A 19,521-nucleotide genomic window follows, 5' to 3' on the forward strand; every position below is an offset into this window, starting at 1 on the left:
TCTGCCTTGTCTGTGTTACTCCACAAAAAGCTGGCAGCTGTGCCAGATGTTCAAGCCTTTGTTCAGGCTCTGGTTAGAATTAAGCCTGTTTACAAACCTTTGACTCCCCCTTGGAGTCTCAACTTAGTTCTTTCAGTTCTTCAGGGGGTTCCGTTTGAACCCTTACATTCCGTTGATATTAAGTTATTATCTTGGAAAGTTTTGTTTTTGGTTGCAATTTCTTCTGCCAGAAGAGTTTCAGAATTATCTGCTCTGCAGTGTTCTCCTCCTTATCTGGTGTTCCATGCAGATAAGGTGGTTTTACGTACTAAACCTGGTTTTCTTCCAAAAGTTGTTTCTAACAAAAACATTAACCAGGAGATAGTCGTGCCTTCTTTGTGTCCGAAACCAGTTTCGAAGAAGGAACGTTTGTTGCACAATTTGGATGTTGTTCGCGCTCTAAAATTCTATTTAGATGCTACAAAGGATTTTAGACAAACATCTTCCTTGTTTGTTGTTTATTCTGGTAAAAGGAGAGGTCAAAAAGCAACTTCTACCTCTCTCTCTTTTTGGATTAAAAGCATCATCAGATTGGCTTACGAGACTGCCGGACGGCAGCCTCCTGAAAGAATCACAGCTCATTCCACTAGGGCTGTGGCTTCCACATGGGCCTTCAAGAACGAGGCTTCTGTTGATCAGATATGTAGGGCAGCGACTTGGTCTTCACTGCACACTTTTACCAAATTTTACAAGTTTGATACTTTTGCTTCTTCTGAGGCTGTTTTTGGGAGAAAGGTTTTGCAAGCCGTGGTGCCTTCCATTTAGGTGACCTGATTTGCTCCCTCCCTTCATCCGTGTCCTAAAGCTTTGGTATTGGTTCCCACAAGTAAGGATGACGCCGTGGACCGGACACACCTATGTTGGAGAAAACAGAATTTATGTTTACCTGATAAATTACTTTCTCCAACGGTGTGTCCGGTCTACGGCCCGCCCTGGTTTTTTAATCAGGTCTGATAATTTATTTTCTTTAACTACAGTCACCACGGTATCATATGGTTTCTCCTATGCAAATATTCCTCCTTAACGTCGGTCGAATGACTGGGGTAGGCGGAGCCTAGGAGGGATCATGTGACCAGCTTTGCTGAGCTCTTTGCCATTTCCTGTTGGGGAAGAGAATATCCCACAAGTAAGGATGACGCCGTGGACCGGACACACCGTTGGAGAAAGTAATTTATCAGGTAAACATAAATTCTGTTTTTGTGCATTATATACGAAAGTTGTTCCATGGAAAGTTGGCTCGGCTTTTTGTACAACAACGATGAGAATTATTTTTAATCTAATTTGTATATTGTATTTCTTCATATGGAAATGGTGCATTTATTTTATGTAAACTGTGTCTATCGAACACTTAAACTTTCATCATTGTGGAATACTGTTTTTGCTTTAAAACCTGCTTGTGAAGTATTGAAACAAATTACATTTCTATCTTAATACGAGGAGAGTCCACGGCTTCATTCATTACAGAATACAGAACCTGGCCACCAGGAGGAGGCAAAGACACCCCCCCCCCAAAGGCTTAAATACCTCCCCCATTCCCCTTATCCCCCCAGTAATTCTTTGTCTTTCATCACAGGAGGATGGCAGAGAAGTGTCGGAAGTTTTTCGGAGTAGTCTCTTATGGAGGGTAGTATGCTTCGGAATATTACTGGAGTTTTGAGTAGTCTTGTCAGCCTCTCAGTGAGAGCATTGACGAATGTTAGGGTCTGGAGATGCAGGGAGAGTCTTTCTGCAAAACCATCAGGACTCGTATTAACAGCTCCTTAAGTAATCAGTGTTGACGAGTTTCACTGCCTGCAAGAGTCATTGAGCTAGTGACGTATGGGATATACATTCCTACCTGGAGGGGGCAAAGTTTCCCAAACCTCAAAATGCCTATCAATACACCTCCCACCTCACTCATACTTCAGGTTTACAAACTTTTCCTTCGTTGGAGGATGATGAAGCAAGTCGTGCTTGATTTCTTCTGTGAAAGGTGCTTCTAAGCATTTTGAAGCCCAGTTCCTCTCAAAGTACAGTGTTTGTCTGAGGGATGTGAAGGGAGTATTTGCCTAATAATGCCATGTTTTCACCTATGGGAAATCTATTCTAAGGTTCACTGTAAATTCGGTTGTGGGGATTCTTCTGCCACCTCCCTTTTACAGATCGAAATTATACTCCTCTACCATTACCTCTGCTGATATGTTTCAGTACTGGTTTGGCTATCTGCTATATGTTGAAGGGGGTCTTCAGGTAAGTATATATCTTTTGTCAAGATACTCTCAGCTATGTCTGGCACTTTATATTTTTAAAGTTTAATATATATATTGCATATATTTGCCATGAGTCAGGTCTATGTTTATTTCCCTTTGCAGTCTAACAGTTTCAGCATGGAAAATTATGTTTGGAAGAAATTTAGTATATTCTTTACTTTCCTGAGGTTTCATCTAGTTGTAACTTTGGTCTGTTTTTTCTAATTTTGCGGGCAAATTGATAAATCTTCCTTTCTTTTTTAGATGGAATATATCCGTTCTTTGTTAAAGGAAGTATTGTTTACTTAGGGTATTGAGGAATCTTGTCCTCTTGATAACAAGAATAGCAAACGTTTGAATTCTGTTATTAAGACTACTGAGGTTACTCCAAGTTTTTCATGTAATTAGCAAGAGTCCATGAGCTAGTGACGTATGGGATATACATTCCTACCAGGAGGGGCAAAGTTTCCCAAACCTCAAAATGCCTATAAATACACCCCTCACCACACCCACAAATCAGTTTTACAAACTTTGCCTCCTATGGAGGTGGTGAAGTAAGTTTGTGCTAGATTCTACGTTGATATGCGCTCCGCAGCAGGTTGGAGCCCGGTTTTCCTCTCAGCGTGCAGTGAATGTCAGAGGGATGTGAGGAGAGTATTGCCTATTTGAATGCAGTGATCTCCTTCTACGGGGTCTATTTCATAGGTTCTCTGTTATCGGTCGTAGAGATTCATCTCTTACCTCCCTTTTCAGATCGACGATATACTCTTATATATACCATTTCCTCTACTGATTCTCGTTTCAGTACTGGTTTGGCTTTCTACTACGTGTAGATGAGTATCCTGGGGTAAGTAAGTCTTATTTTCTGTGACACTCTAAGCTATGGTTGGGCACTTTTATATAAAGTTCTAAATATATGTATTCAAACATTTATTTGCCTTGACTCAGGATGTTCAATGTTCCTTATTTCAGACAGTCAGTTTCATATTTGGGATAATGCATATGAATAAATAATTTTTTCTTACCTTAAAAATTTGTCTTTTTCCCTGTGGGCTGTTAGGCTCGCGGGGGCTGAAAATGCTTCATTTTATTGCGTCATTCTTGGCGCGGACTTTTTTGGCGCAAAAATGTTTTCTGTTTCCGGCGTCATACGTGTCGCCGGAAGTTGCGTCATTTTTGACGTTTTTTTGCGCCAAAGGTGTCGGCGTTCCGGATGTGGCGTCATTTTGGCGCCAAAAGTATTTAGGCACCAAATAATGTGGGCGTCTTTTTTGGCGCTAAAAAAATATGGGCGTCACTTTTGTCTCCACATTATTTAAGTCTCATTATTTTGTGCTTCTGGTTGCTAGAAGCTTGTTCTATGGCATTTTTTTTCCCATTCCTGAAACTGTAATTTAAGGAATTTGATCAATTTTGCTTTATATGTTGTTTTTTCTATTACATATTGCAAGATGTCCCACGTTGAAGCTGAGTCAGAAGATACTTCTGGAAAATCCCTGCCTGGTGCTGGAGCTACCAAAGCTAAGTGTATCTGCTGTAAACTTTTGGTATCTGTTCCTCCAGCTGTTGTTTGTACTGTTTGTCATGACAAACTTGCTAATGCAGATAATATTTCCTTTAGTACTGTTACATTACCTGTTGCTGTTCCGTCAACATCTAATACTCAGAGTGTTCCTGGTAACATAAGAGATTTTGTTTCTAAATCCATTAAGAAGGCTATGTCTGTTATTCCTCCTTCTAGTAAACGTAAAAAAGTCTTTTAAAACTTCTCATTTTTCAGATGAATTTTTAAATGAACATCATCATTCTGATACTGATATTGGTGGTTCTGATTCAGAGGATTCTGTCTCAGAGGTTGATGCTGATAAATCTTCATATTTATTTAAAATGGAATTTATTCGTTCTTTACTTAAAGAAGTCCTAATTGCATTAGAAATTGAGGATTCTAGTCCTCTTGATACTAAATCTAAACGTTTAGATAAGGTTTTTAAATCTCCTGTAGTTATTCCAGAAGTTTTTCCTGTCCCTGGTGCTATTTCTGAAGTAATTTCCAGGGAATGGAATAATTTGGGTAATTCTTTTACTCCTTCTAAAAGTTTTAAGCAATTATATCCTGTGCCATCTGACAGATTAGAATTTTGGGACAAAATCCCTAAGGTTGATGGGGCTGTCTCTACTCTTGCTAAGCGTACTACTATTCCTACGACAGATGGTACTTCCTTTAAGGATCCTTTAGATAGGAAAATTGAATCCTTTCTAAGAAAAGCTTACTTATGTTCAGGTAATCTTCTTAGACCTGCTATATCTTTAGCGGATGTTGCTGCAGCTTCAACCTTTTGGTTAGAAGCTTTAGCGCAACAAGTAACAGATCATAATTCTCATAGCATTATTATTCTTCTACAACATGCTAATAATTTTATTTGTGATGCCATCTTTGATATCATTAGAGTTGATGTCAGGTATATGTCTCTAGCTATTTTAGCTAGAAGAGCTTTATGGCTTAAAACTTGGAATGCTGATATGTCTTCTAAGTCTACTCTGCTTTCCCTTTCTTTCCAGGGTAATAAATTATTTGGTTCTCAGTTGGATTCTATTATCTCAACTGTTACTGGAGTGAAAGGAACTTTTTTACCACAGGATAAAAAATCTAAAGGTAAATTTAGGTCTAATAATCGTTTTCGTTCCTTTCGTCACAACAAGGAACAAAAGCCTGATCCTTCATCCTCAGGAGCGGTATCAGTTTGGAAACCATCTCCAGTCTGGAATAAATCCAAGCCTTTCAGAAAACCAAAGCCAGCTCCCAAGTCCACATGAAGGTGCGGCCCTCATTCCAGCTCAGCTGGTAAGGGGCAGATTACGTTTTTTCAAAGAAATTTGGTTCAATTCCGTTCACAATCTCTGGATTCAGAACATTGTTTCAAAAGGGTACAGAATTGGCTTCAAGATAAGGCCTCCTGCAAAGAGATTTTTTCTTTCCCGTGTCCCAGTAAACCCAGCGAAGGCTCAAGCATTTCTGAAATGTGTTTCAGATCTAGAGTTGGCTGAAGTAATTATACCAGTTCCAGTTCTCGAACAGGGGCTGGGGTTTTATTCAAATCTCTTCATTGTACCAAAGAAGGAGAATTCCTTCAGACCAGTTCTGGATCTAAAAATATTGAATCGTTATGTAAGGATACCAACATTCAAAATGGAAACTGTAAGGACTATCCTGCCTTTTGTTCAGCAAGAGCATTATATGTCCACAATAGATTTACAGGATGCATATCTGCATATTCCGATTCATCCAGATCACTATCAGTTTCTGAGATTCTCTTTCCTAGACAAGCATTACCAGTTTGTGGCTCTACCGTTTGGCCTAGCTACAGCCCCAAGAATTTTTTACAAAGGTTCTCGGTGCCCTTCTGTCTGTAATCAGAGAACAGGATATTGTGGTATTTCCTTATTTGGACGATATCTTGGTACTTGCTCAGTCTTCACATTTAGCAGAATCTCATACGAATCGACTTGTGTTGTTTCTTCAAGATCATGGTTGGAGGATCAATTTACCAAAAAGTTCATTGATTCCTCAGACAAGGGTAACCTTTTTAGGTTTTCAGATAGATTCAGTGTCCATGACTCTGTCTTTGACAGACAAGAGACGTCTAAAGTTGATATCAGCTTGTCGAAACCTTCAGTCACAATCATTCCCTTCGGTAGCTTTATGCATGGAAATTCTAGGTCTTATGACTGCAGCATCGGACGCGATCCCCTTTGCTCGTTTTCACATGCGACCTCTTCAGCTCTGTATGCTGAACCAGTGGTGCAGGGATTACACAAAGATATCTCAATAAATATCTTTAACACCGATTGTACGACACTCTCTGATGTGGTGGACAGATCACCATCGTTTAGTTCAGGGGGCTTCTTTGTTCTTCCGACCTGGACTGGGGAGCTGTTTGGGGGTCTCTGACAGCACAAGGGGTTTGGGAACCTCAGGAGGTGAGATTACCGATCAATATTTTGGAACTCCGTGCAATTTTCAGAGCTCTTCAGTCATGGCCTCTTCTAAAGAGAGAATCGTTCATTTGTTTTCAGACAGACAATGTCACAACTGTGGCATACATCAATCATCAAGGAGGGACCCACAGTCCTCTGGCTATGAAGGAAGTATCTCGAATTCTGGTATGGGCGGAATCCAGCTCCTGTCTAGTTTCTGCGGTTCATATCCCAGGTATAGACAATTGGGAAGCGGATTATCTCAGCCGCCAAACGTTACATCCGGGCGAATGGTCTCTTCACCCAGAGGTATTTCTTCAGATTGTTCAAATGTGGGGACTTCCAGAAATAGATCTGATGGCCTCTCATCTAAACAAGAAACTTCCAAGGTATCTGTCCAGATCCAGGGATCCTCAAGCGGAAGCAGTGGATGCATTGTCACTTCCTTGGAAGTATCATCCTGCCTATATCTTTCCGCCTCTAGTTCTTCTTCCAAGAGTAATCTCCAAGATTCTGAAGGAATGCTCGTTTGTTCTGCTGTTAGCTCCAGCATGGCCTCACAGGTTTTTGTATGCGGATCTTGTCCGGATGGCCTCTTGCCAACCGTGGACTCTTCCGTTAAGACCAGACCTTTTGTCGCAAGGTCCTTTTTTCCATCAGGATCTCAAATCCTTAAATTTAAAGGTATGGAGATTGAACGTTTGATTCTTAGTCAAAGAGGTTTCTCTGACTCTGTGATTAATACTATGTTACAGGCTCGTAAATCTGTATCTAGGGAGATATATTATAGAGTCTGGAAGACTTATATTTCTTGGTGTCTTTCTCATCATTTTTCCTGGCATTCTTTTAGAATTCTGAGAATTTTACAATTTCTTAAGGATGGTTTGGATAAAGGTTTGTCTGCAAGTTCCTTGAAAGGACAAATCTCAGCTCTTTCTGTTCTTTTTCACAGAAAGATTGCTAATCTTCCTGATATTCATTGTTTTGTACAAGCTTTGGTTCGTATAAAACCTGTCATTAAGTCAATTTCTCCTCCTTGGAGTTTAAATTTGGTTCTGGGGGCTCTTCAAGCTCCTCCGTTTGAACCTATGCATTCGTTGGACATCAAATTACTTTCTTGGAAAGTTTTGTTCCTTTTGGCCATCTCTTCTGCCAGACGAGTTTCTGAATTATCTGCTCTTTCTTGTGAGTCTCCTTTTCTGATTTTTCATCAGGATAAGGCGGTGTTGCGAACTTCTTTTAAATTTTTACCTAAGGTTGTGAATTCTAACACCATTAGTAGAGAAATTGTGGTTCCTTCATTGTGTCCTAATTCTAAGAATTCTAAGGAGAGATCATTGCATTCTTTGGATGTTGTTAGAGCTTTGAAATATTATGTTGAAGCTACTAAGAATTTCCGAAAGACTTCTAGTCTATTTGTTATCTTTTCCGGTTCTAGGAAAGGTCAGAAGGCCTCTGCCATTTCTTTGGCATCTTGGTTGAAATCTTTAATTCATCATGCTTATGTCGAATTGGGGAAAAACTCCGCCTCAAAGGATCACAGCTCAGTCTACTAGGTCAGTTTCTACTTCCTGGGCGTTTAGGAATGAAGCTTCGGTTGATCAGATTTGCAAAGCAGCAACTTGGTCTTCTTTGCATACTTTTACTAAATTCTACCATTTTGATGTGTTTTCTTCTTCTGAAGCTGTTTTTGGTAGAAAAGTACTTCAGGCAGTTGTTTCAGTTTGAATCTTCTGCTTATAATTTAAACTTTATTTTGGGTGTGGATTATTTTTCAGCGGAATTGGCTGTCTTTATTTTATCCCTCCCTCTCTAGTGACTCTTGCGTGGAAGATCCACATCTTGGGTAGTCATTATCCCATACGTCACTAGCTTATGGACTCTTGCTAATTACATGAAAGAAAACATAATTTATGTAAGAACTTACCTGATAAATTCATTTCTTTCATATTAGCAAGAGTCCATGAGGCCCACCCTTTTTGTGGTGGTTATGATTTTTTTGTATAAAGCACAATTATTCCAATTCCTTATTTTTTATGCTTTCGCACTTTTTTCTTATCACCCCACTTCTTGGCTATTCGTTAAACTGATTTGTGGGTGTGGTGAGGGGTGTATTTATAGGCATTTTGAGGTTTGGGAAACTTTGCCCCTCCTGGTAGGAATGTATATCCCATACGTCACTAGCTCATGGACTCTTGCTAATATGAAAGAAATGAATTTACCAGGTAAGTTCTTACATAAATTATGTTTTTTTCCTTTTCCAGATGCTATATCTAATATGATTACTAAGGAATGGTCTAAGCCTGGTACTTCTTTTAATCCTTGTTCTAGGTTTAATTTTTTTATCCTTTACCTGTGTCTAATTTATAGCTTTGGGAGAAAGTCCCTAAGGTTGATGGCGCTATTTCTACTCTTGCCAAACGTACTACAATTCCTATGGAAGATCGTACTTCTTTTAAGGATCCCTTAGATAGGAAGATTTAATCTTATCTTAGGAAGGCATATTTATATACTGGCTATATTCTTAGACCTGCTATCTGTATAGCCTGTGTTGCTGCTGCTTCAACTTTTTGGTTGGATAGTCTAGCAAAGCAGTTATCAGATCCTGATTTAACTAGCATTGTTTTTCTACTTCAAAATACTAATCATTTAATTTGTGATGCTATATTTGATATTATTAAGATTGATATTAAATCTATGTCTTTAGCTATTCAATCTAGGAGAGCTTTGTGGCTCAAATCATGGAATGCTGATATGATGTCTAAATCTAGATTACTATCTTTATCCTTTCAGGGTAATAATTTATTTGGTTCTCAATTGGATTCCATTATCTCCACTATCACTGGGGGTAAGGGAGTTTTTCTGCCTCAAGATAAGAAATCTAAGGGTAAATTTAAAGCTCCCAATTGTTTTTGTTCCTTTCGTCAGTCTAAGGAACAAAAAAACACTCCTTCCCCTAAAGTCTCTGGTTCAAATTGGAGACCATCCACAAATTGGAATAAGTTCAAGACTTCTAAGAAACCAAATACAGCCCCTAAAACTGCATGAAGGTGCGACCCTCAATCCAGTTCAACTGGTGGGGGCAGACTAAAGTTAATTCAAGACATTTGGGCAGATTCTGTCCAAAATCAGTGGATACAGGATATTGTTTCTCAGGGGCATTGAATAGGTTTCAGAATAAGACCTCCCATGGGAAGATTCTTTCCCATGTTCCAACAAACTCTATGAAGGCTCAGGCTTTTCTGAAGTGTGTTTCAGACATAGAGCTTTCAGGGGTTATTGTTCCAGTTCCTCTGCCGAAACAGGGTTTGGGTTTTATTTAAATATGTTCATTGTCCCAAAGAAGGAGGATTCATTCAGACCAATTCTGGATCTGAAAACTTAGAGCAGCTTCTGACACTATGATGGCGATCTCAGACGTACCCTCTCAAGGCTCGGAGTTGGAGGGTATGGAGGTCCTATCTGAGTGTGAACTCTCTGATTCAGGAAGTGCCTTACTGCTTACGGATTCAGAAGTGGTTTCTTTCAGATTTAAGCTTGAACACCTCTGCCTGTTACTGAGGGAGGTTTTGGTGACTTTGGACGACGGTAATTCAATAGTGGTTCCACCAGAGAAATTGATTAAGTATGACAGATACCTAAAAGTTCCTACTTACTCTGATGTGTTTCCAGTTCCTAAGAGAACTTCAGAAATTATTGCTAAGGAATGGGAGAGACCAGGTATTCCCTTCTCTCCTTCTCCCGTTTTTAAGAAGATGTACCCTATAGCAGATACGATTAGGGAATCTTGGCAGACGATTCCTAAGGTGGAGGGAGCTATTTTTACCTTGGCCAAACGGACTACTATTCCTATTGAGGATAATTGTGCGTTCAAAGACCCTATGGATAAGAAGTTGGTGGGTCTTCTTAAAAGGATCTATGCCCTCCAAGGGTTGCTATTACAACAGGCGGCTTGCATTGTTACAGTTACCAGTGCAGCTGCTTATTGGTTTGATGCTCTGGAAGAATCTCTTAAAACTGAGACTTCTTTGGAAGAGATACAGGATCGGATTAAAGCTCTTAAATTAGCTAATTCATTTATTACCGATACTTCTCTGCAAATTACTAAATTGGCGGCTAAAAGTTTGGGGTTTTCCATCTTAGCCCGCAGAGCCCTATGGTTGAAACCTTGGTCTGGATGTATCATCTAAGTCAAAACTTCTGGCTATTCCTTACAAGGGGAAGATCCTGTTTGGACCTGACTTGAAGGAAATTTCAGACATCACGGGAGGCAAGGGTCATCTCCTCCCTCAAGATAAAAAATCCAAACAGAGGGGTCGACAGAGTAATTTTCGTTATTTTCGAAACTTTAAGGGAATTCCTCATTCTTCTTCCTCTAAGCAGGAAGGAAACTACTCGCAAACCAAGTCTACTTGGAGACCCAACCAGTCTTGGAACGAGGATAAACAATCCAAGAAGCCTGCTGCCGCTTCCAAATCAGCATGAAGGGTTTGCCCCCAATCCAGGACTGGATCTAGTAGGGGGCAGACTTTCCTTCATCCAAGCTTGGAAACGAGATGTTCAGGATCCCTGGGCAATCGAAATAGTGTCTCAGGGATACAAATTGGAGTTCAGAAATTCTTCCCCCAGAGGAAGGTTTCTTCTTTCTCGATTATCTGCAGACCAGACAAAGAGAGAGGCATTCTTACGTTGTGTAGGAGACCTCTCTTACATGGGAGTAATCTGTCCCATTCCGATACAGGGACAGGGGTTTTATTCAAATCTGTTTGTAGTTCCCAAAAAAGAGGGAACGTTCAGACCCATTCTAGACCTCAAGAGTCTAAACAAGTTTCTTAGAGTTCCATCGTTCCAGATGGAAACCATTCGTACCATTCTCCCATTGATTCAGAAGGGTCAATTCATGACGACAGTGGATTTAAAAGATGCATATCTTCATGTTCCTATCCACAGAGACCATCACACATTCCTGAGGTTTGCCTTTCTGGACAAACATTTTCAGTTTGTGGCTCTTCCCTTTGGGTTGGCCACGGCGCCCAGAATTTTCACGTAAGTTCTGGTGTCTCTACTGGCTGTTCTAAGACCACGGAGCATTGCGGTGGCGCCTTATCTGGACAATATTCTAATCCAGGCGTCGTCATATCAACTGACAAGGGCCCATACCGACATTGTGCTATCCTTACTGAGAACTCACGGATGGAAGGTAAATCTGGAAAAGAGTTGGTTAATTCCGCAGACAAGGGTGTCCTTCCTGGGAACTCTAATCAACTCTTTATCCATGAAAATTTTTCTGACGGAGGTCAGAAAGTTAAAGATTCTGAGTTCATGTTGAGCCCTTCGGTCCAATCCTCGACCTTCAGTGGCTCAATGCATGGAGGTTATCGGACTGATGGTGGCGGCAATGGACATCATTCCGTTTGCTCGTTTTCATCTCAGGCCTCTGCAGCTAAACATGCTAAACTTCCATTGAGGAAGGACCTTCTCATTCAGGATCCCTTCCATCACCCGAATCTAGTTTTTCTGCAGCTGACTGCTTGGAGATTGAACGCTTAATTTTATCCAGGTGAGGTTTTTCTGATTCGGTCATAGATACTTTGATTCAGGCACGTAAGCCGGTTACTAGGAAAATTTATCATAAGATATGGCGCAAATATCTTTATTGGTGTGAATCCAAGGGTTACTCATGGAGTAGAGTTAGGATTCCTAGGATTTTGGCTTTTCTCCAAGAAGTATTGGAGAAAGGGTTATCAGCATTTTCTGTAAAGGCCCAGATCTCTGCTTTATCTATTCTGTTACATAAGCGTCTGGTGGATATTCCAGATGTTCAATCAGACCTGTGTTTAGACCAATTGCTCCTCCTTGGAGTTTGAATTTAGTTCTTAAGGTTCTTCAAGGGGTTACGTTTGAAACTATGCATTCCATAGATATTAAGTTATTATCTTGGAAAGTTTTATTTCTGGTTGCTATTTCTTCTGCTCGAAGAGAGTATCTGAGCTTTCGGCATTACAATATAATTCTCCTTATCTTAATTTTCATTCGGATAAGGTGGTGTTGCATACTAAACGTGGTTTTCTTCCTAAATTTATTTCGGACAGGAACATTAATCAGGAGCTTGTTGTTCCTTCTTTGTGTCCTAATCCTTCTCCGAAGGAACGCCTTCTACACAATTTGGATGTGGTCTGTGCTTTAAAGTTTTACTTACAAGCGACTAAGGACTTCCGTCAATCGTCTTCCTTATTTGTCAATTTTTCAGGGAAACGTAAGGGTCAGAAGGCTACGGCTACCTCGCTTTCTTTTTGGCTGAGGAGTATTATCCGTTTTGTATACGAGACTACTGGACAGCTGCCTCCTGTAAGAATTATGGCTCATTCCACTAGGGCTGTTGCTTCCTCATGGGCATTCAAAAATGAGGCTTCTATTGAACAGATTTGCAAAGCTGTGACTTGGTCTTCTCTTCACACTTTTTCTAAATTCTACAAATTATGATACCTTTGCCTCGGCTGAGGCTGTTTTTGGGAGAAAGGTGCTTCAAGCAGTGGTGCCTTCCGTTTAGGTTCCCTGTCTTGTCCCTCCCTTTTCATCCTTGTCCTATATCTTTGGTATTGTATCCCACAAGTAAGTAGGAAATCCGTGGACTCATCGTGTCTTGAAAAAGAAAAGAAAATTTATGCTTACCTGATAAATTTGTTTCTTTTTAGATACAATGAGTCCACGGCCTGCCCTGTTCTATGAGACAGATTATTAATTTGTTACACTTCAGACACCTCTGCACCTTAGCTTTTCCTTTCTCTTCCTAACTTCGGTCGAATTACTGGAATGGGAGTGAAGGGAGGAGCTATATATATACAGCTCTGCTGTGGTGCTCTCCTTATCCCAAAAGTAAGGATGAAATCCGTGGACTCATCGTGTCTAAAAAGAAACAAATTTATCAGGTAAGCATAAATTTTCTTTTGTGGTCCCAAAGAAGGAGGGCACGTTTCGCCCGATTCTAGACCTCAAGTGCTTAAACAAGTTTCTGTCGGTCCCATCGTTCAAGATGGAGACTAAGGTCTATTCTGCCCTTAGTTCAAGAGGGTCAGTTCATGACTACGATAGACTTGAAGGATGCTTACCTTCATGTGCCAATACACAAGGATCACTTCACATTCCTAAGATTCTCTTTTTCTGGATCAGCACTTAGTTTGTAGCTCTCCCCTTCGGTCTGGCTACTGCTCCAAGAGTCTTTATGAAGGTTCTAGGAGCTCTGCTCACGGTGGTGAGATCCAGAAGTATCACAGTAGCACCTTATCTGGATGATATCTTGGTCCAGGCCCCTTGCTGCCGGCTGGCAGGGGACCATTTGAGAGCTCTTCTTCTGCAATCTCTTGGATGGAAGATAAACTCAGGAAAGAGTTATCTGGTTCCTAGTACCAGAGTGGAGTTCCTGGGCACGATAATAGACTCCATATCCATGAAGATATTCCTGACAGACCAGAGACGTTGCAAAATTGCCTCCAGCTTTCTGGCACTTCAAACCACCTCAAGGCCATCAGTGGCCCGGTGTATGGAGGTGATTGGGCTCATGGTATTCATTATAAATGTCATTCCATTTGCCAGGTTCCATCTGCAACCTCTTCAGTTGTCCATGCTTAGGGAATGGAACGGCGATCACTCGGATCTATCCCAACAGATCTCTCTGGACAACCAGGTGAGGGACTCCCTCTCTTGGTGGCTTCGTCCGGATCAGCTGTCCCAAGAGACATCCTTCCTGAGACCATCCTGGGAGATTGTGACTACGGGCGTGAGCCTCTCAGGATGGGGAGCTGTTTGGGGTGCCAGGAAGGCACAGGGCAGGTGGAGTTGGGAGGAGTCGCTTCTTCCGATAAACATCCTGGAACTTCGAGCGATCTTCAACGCTCTGAGGGCTTGGCCCCTCCTGGGTCCGTCTCAATTTATCAGATTCCAGTTGGAAAACATTACCTCAGTGGCTTACATCAACCACCAGGGAGGGACGAGAAGCTCCCTAGCCATGAGGGAAGTATCTCAGATTCTGGAATGGGCAGAGACCCACAACTGCTCGCTGTCAGATACACATCCCGGGTGGGGACAACTGGGAAGCGGATTTTCTCAGCAGAGAATCGTATTATCCGGGGAGGAAGTTTTCACTCCCTCCCCAAAGTGTTTGCAGAGATTTGCATCAGATGGGGTTACTCGGGAGATGGATCTCATGGCGTCCAGGCTCAACTTCAAGCTACTCAGATTCAGGTCGCGGTCCAGGGATCCCCAGGCAGAGCTGATAGATGCCTTAGCAGTGCCTTGGGGATTGAACCTAGTCTACATATTTCCACCGTTACCTCGTGTAGTGGCCCGGATCAAGCAGGTGCAAGCATCAACTTTTTTAATTGCTCCGTCGTTTCCACAGAAGATGTGGTTTGCGGATCTTGTGGAGATGTCATTGTCTCCTCCGTGGAGGTTGCCCTGACGCAGGGATCTGCTTGTTCAGGGCCCCTTTGTGCATCAAAATCTAGATTCTTTGAGGCCGACTGTGTGGAGATTGAACGCTTAGTCTTAGCCAGGGGAGGGTTTTCTGAGAGTGTGATTAATAATCTCATTCAAGCCATGAAGCCGGTCACCCAATGCATCTATCATAAGGAGTGGAGGACCTTCTTACTCTGGTGTGAGACTTGTGGATAGTCCTGGCATAAGGTCAGAGTATCCAGGTTATTTTCCTTCCTCCAGGACATTTTGGAGAAGGGACTTGCCGCCAGTTCTTTAAGGGGACAGATTTCGGCTCTATCTGTGTTGTTACAAAAGAAGCTCACTGAGCTTCCTGATCAGGCCTGTATTTAGAAATTCTACTCCTCCTTGGAGTCTTAATCTGGTTCTTAGGGTTTTGCAGAAGGCTTTGTTTAAACCTATGCATTCTCTTGACATTAAGATTCTGTCTTGGAAGGTTCTTTTTCTACTGTCTATTGCTTTGGTCGCCTTGCAATGTGAGCCTTCTTACCTGGTTTTTCATGCTGATAATACTGTCCTCTGCACTGGGTTGGGATTTCTCCTAAGGTTGTGTCTGATCGCAACAGTAATCAGGAAATTGTAGTTCCTTCCTTGTGTCCTAACCCTTCTTCAAAGGAACGGTTACTTCATAACTTGGATGTGGTTTGGCCTTTGAAATGTTATCTTCAGGCTAAGGATTTCAGACAGACTTCAGCATTGTTTGTTGTCTATTCGGGGAAGTGCAAAGGGCAGAAGGCTTCTTCCACTTCCCTATCTTTCTGGTTGAGGAGTATGATTCGCTTAGCTTATGATACAGAGGGACATAAGCCTCCTCAGAGGATTACGGCTCATTCAACTAGAGCTGTTTCTTCTTGGGCCTTCAAAAATGAGGCCTCTATGGAACAGATTTGTAAGGTGGCTACCTGGTCCTCCTTACATACTTTTTCAAAGTTTTACAAATTTTACGTTTTTGCTTCGGCTGAAGCAGCTTTTGGAAGAAAGGTTTTACAGGCTGTGGTGCCCTTAGGTTAGGGTCCGCCTCTTTTTTTTTTTTTTTTTTTTTCTTATTACCTTCCCGTTTTCATTGTGTCCTCTAGAGCTTGGGTATTTGTTTCCCACAAGTAATGAATGAAGCCGTCGACTCTTAGTATTAAGATGGAAAACATAAATTATGCTTACCTGATAATTTAATTTCCATCTGTACGAGGAGAGTCCACGGCTACCGCCCGGTTCTCCGTTGGGCGGACCTAAATTTTGTTTGGTTTTCTTCTGGCACCATTTATACCCTGATATTTCTCCTACTGTTCCTTGTTCCCTCTGCAGAATGACTGGGGAATGAGGGGAGCAGGGGAGGTATTTAATCCTTTGGCTGGGGTGTCTTTGCCTCCTCCTGGTGGCCAGGTTCTGTATTTCCCACAAGTAAAGAATGAAGCCATGGACTCTCCTCGTACAGATGGAAATGTAATTATCAGGTAAGCATAATTAGTTTTTGCTTAAAGTGATGGTAAATCCAAGCGTTTAACAAACGTTAGGTTTTACTATCACTAAAAAATAAACTCTAGTTTCTGTCACCTACTAAAAAACAGGTGCCAAACTCACCTTTTCTGCTCTGAAGAATATATAGCTAAAAACAGCGCCTCCGGCCGCCCACATCACAGCGCTCTTCTTCAATAAGGTAACGTTTCTACCTCTATACCTGTAGCCGTGTATGTTAACTGACATCCTAGAACAGCTAGAGGTGAAAGAGTAACCTCATTGGTAAAGAGCAATGTTTGGTGGGGTGCCTGAGGCCTTGATTTTAGCTTTATACTTCAGCACAGAAAGGTTAAATTTAGCACCTGTTTTTTAATAAGTGATGACAGAAACATTGTACCTATTAATACTTTTTCTTTGCTATTAAACATTGTACCTATTAATACTTTTTCTTTGCTATTAAACATTGTACCTATTAATACTTTTTCTTTGCTATTAAACATTGTACCTATTAATACTTTTTCTCTTAGAGCTGTTGCTATATATATATATAAATTTATTTATTAAGTTTATTTTTAGCAATGGTAAATCCTAGCGTTTGTTATTAATGCTTGGATTTACCATCACTTTAATAGATTCTACATTCTACTGTTATAACCACATAATTAACATAAAAATTGGTTACAGACTCTAATATATTTAAAAAGGGAACTTAAAGTGAATGTAAACTTAAAAGGACACTGAACCCAAATTTTTTCTTTCGTGATTCAGATAGAGCATGCAATTTTAAGCAACTTTCTAATTTACTCCTATTATCATTTTTTCTTTGTTCTCTTGCTATCTTTATTTGAAAAAGAAGGCATCTAAACTTCTTTTTTTATTTCAGAACTCTCAACAGCACTTTTTTTATTGGTGGATGAATTTATCCACCAATCAGCAAGATTAACCCAGGTTATTCACCAAAAATGGTCCGGCATCTAAACTTATATTCTTGCATTTCAAATAAAGATACCAAGAGAAGGAAGAAAATTTGATAATAGGAGTAAATTAGAAAGTTGCTTAAAATTGCAGGCTCTATCTGAATCACGAAAGAAAAAATTTGGGTTCAGTGTCCCTTTAAGCATAGTCGCTCAAGTCATAGGAAAGAATTTTAGACATGAATGAGACTTTCATTCATCAAATATGTATCTTCTGTGATTTTTACCATGCAATGATTGAAGGATAAGCGTTGTTCCTCCGCCGGCCATATTCAACAATTAATTGACAATCGTTGTTCCCCCCCCAATGCCCCGGGGGAAACAATTTGTCGATTCGTCATCTGTCAATCAATTGATGAGTATGACGCTTATCCTTCTATCATTACAAGATAAAAATCGCAGAAGATATGTATATACTACACATTTGATGAATGAAAGCGACTATGCTCAAGTTTACCTTCACTTTATTTCTTACTGCATATAAGGGTCCAAAGTACAAGATAGAAACAACGTTTCAGGCTTCTAATTAGTCCTTAGTCAAGACTAATTGCAAGCCCGAACTGTTAGTGCTATCTTGTACTTTGGACCCTGATATGAAGTAAGAATAAAGGTCCCTTTTTTAAATATATTAAAGGCTGTAACCAGTTTTTATGTTTATGCACGTGGATGTGACTAATCCTTTGCTCTGTGCCTGAAAAGTTTGGTGCTGTTTTCATAAGTGAATTTTATAACAGATCATTGTCTTACTTGGTCTTTGCTATTAAACATTGTACCTATTAATACTTTTTCTCTTAGAGCTGTTGCTATATATATATATATAAAAACCCAAATTTTTCTTTCATGATTTAGAAAGAGAATGCAATTTTAAACAACTTTCTAATTTAATTCTATTATCTATTTTGTTTCATTCTGTTGATATCTTTTGCTGAAAAGCATATCTAGATAGGCTTAGTAGCTGCTGATTGGAGGCTGAACATAGATACCTTGTGTGATTGGCTCACCCCTGTGCATTGCTATTCCTTCAACAAAGGATATCTAAGGAATGAAGCAAATTAGATAACAGAAGTAAATTGGAATGTTGTTTAAAATTGTATTCTCTGTCTGAATCATGAAATAAATATTTTGCGTTTAGTGTCCCTTTAATATAGTCCTTTAGGGACTTCTGCTGGAGAGTTCTTTCACACCCTCAAATTAATAAATCAATGCACTATATTGATATTGATATATGGTTCAATTTCTGAAATTTTCATAAATTAGAATTTAAAGATTGGTAGGCATTTTAGGGACAGTCTACAATAGAATTGTTATTGTTTTAAAGGGCCATAATACCCAAATGTTTAAACACTTGAAAGTGATGCAGTATAGCTCTAAAAAGCTGACTAGAAAATATCTCCTGAACATCTCTATGTAAAAAAGAAAGATATTTTACCTCAAAAGTTTCTCAGTAGCCACCTCCCATTGTAAAGGATTTCTAAGCAGCATTTTATTATGTCTGTCCTGGGACAGCTTAGGGGATGAGCCTCATGCACTCTCATATTATTTCCCTATTCAGCTTACTATGAAATCTCATGAGAGTTAAGTCAAATCTCATGCGATCACAGTAAAAGAGTTCATGACCTCAGCACTGCTGCAGACCCCTGCAGGTCCCAAGCGGAAAACCCAGCTGATACAATCAGTAACACTGGTTGCACGACTCACCTGTGTAACTAGCACTGCTAGAGCTGTACTTTTACCACTGCTTTTAGCAGTTACATTGATAGCAAATGTAACCAAGCTAAAACAGTTTATTTATGGAAATAACACAACTATTTTCAATTGAAGTGTAATAGTTCATATACTAAGTGTTTGATACTTCAGTAAAATGTGCTCATATTAATAATCCTGTAGGTTTGTCGACTAGTCATTTTGCTTGGGCATTTCATTCTGTGGCAGAGGACGAGCTGCTCGCTACACTTCCAGCTATGCAAAAAGGAGATCCTACCTGGTCAGATTTGAGAGCTATGGGAGTGGGGTGGTGGGTGAAAAACACTCACAACTTGCGCAGGTGTATTGAAAAGGTAAGCATGCAAGTAGTCATCTTAACAGGGATTTCCTCTTTTGACAGCAACCTTATCACATGGCTATTTATTTATTATCTGTTGACTTGCATTTTAGCCAATTAGTGCAGTGTCATGCACAACTCCATGGGCGTGAGCACAATGTTATTTATATGGCCCACATGCACTAGCAGTCACCTGTTGTGAAAAGCTAATAAAAAAGCATGTGATTAGAGGCGGTTTGTAGTGGGTTAGAAACAGGAAGACATTTAGAAGTTTAAAGGGATACTAAACCCACATTTAATGATTCAGATAGAGCAT

The 19,521-nt window shown here is 40.3% G+C and overlaps 1 protein-coding gene across 3 annotated transcripts in view; it reads left to right on the forward strand.

The window, feature by feature from the left end:
- DMXL1 (Dmx like 1) overlaps positions 1-19,521 on the forward strand; it is a 383,924-nt gene that overhangs the window by 165,476 nt on the left and 198,927 nt on the right. For all 3 annotated transcript variants that reach the window (XM_053701585.1, XM_053701589.1, XM_053701586.1), the window contains exon 21: positions 19,052-19,221. In XM_053701585.1, coding sequence (XP_053557560.1) covers positions 19,052-19,221 — 170 coding nt within the window. The remainder of the gene's footprint in view (positions 1-19,051; positions 19,222-19,521) is intronic.

Source organism: Bombina bombina, chromosome 2 (assembly GCF_027579735.1).
Source record: "Bombina bombina isolate aBomBom1 chromosome 2, aBomBom1.pri, whole genome shotgun sequence".
Lineage (NCBI taxonomy): Eukaryota > Metazoa > Chordata > Amphibia > Anura > Bombinatoridae > Bombina > Bombina bombina.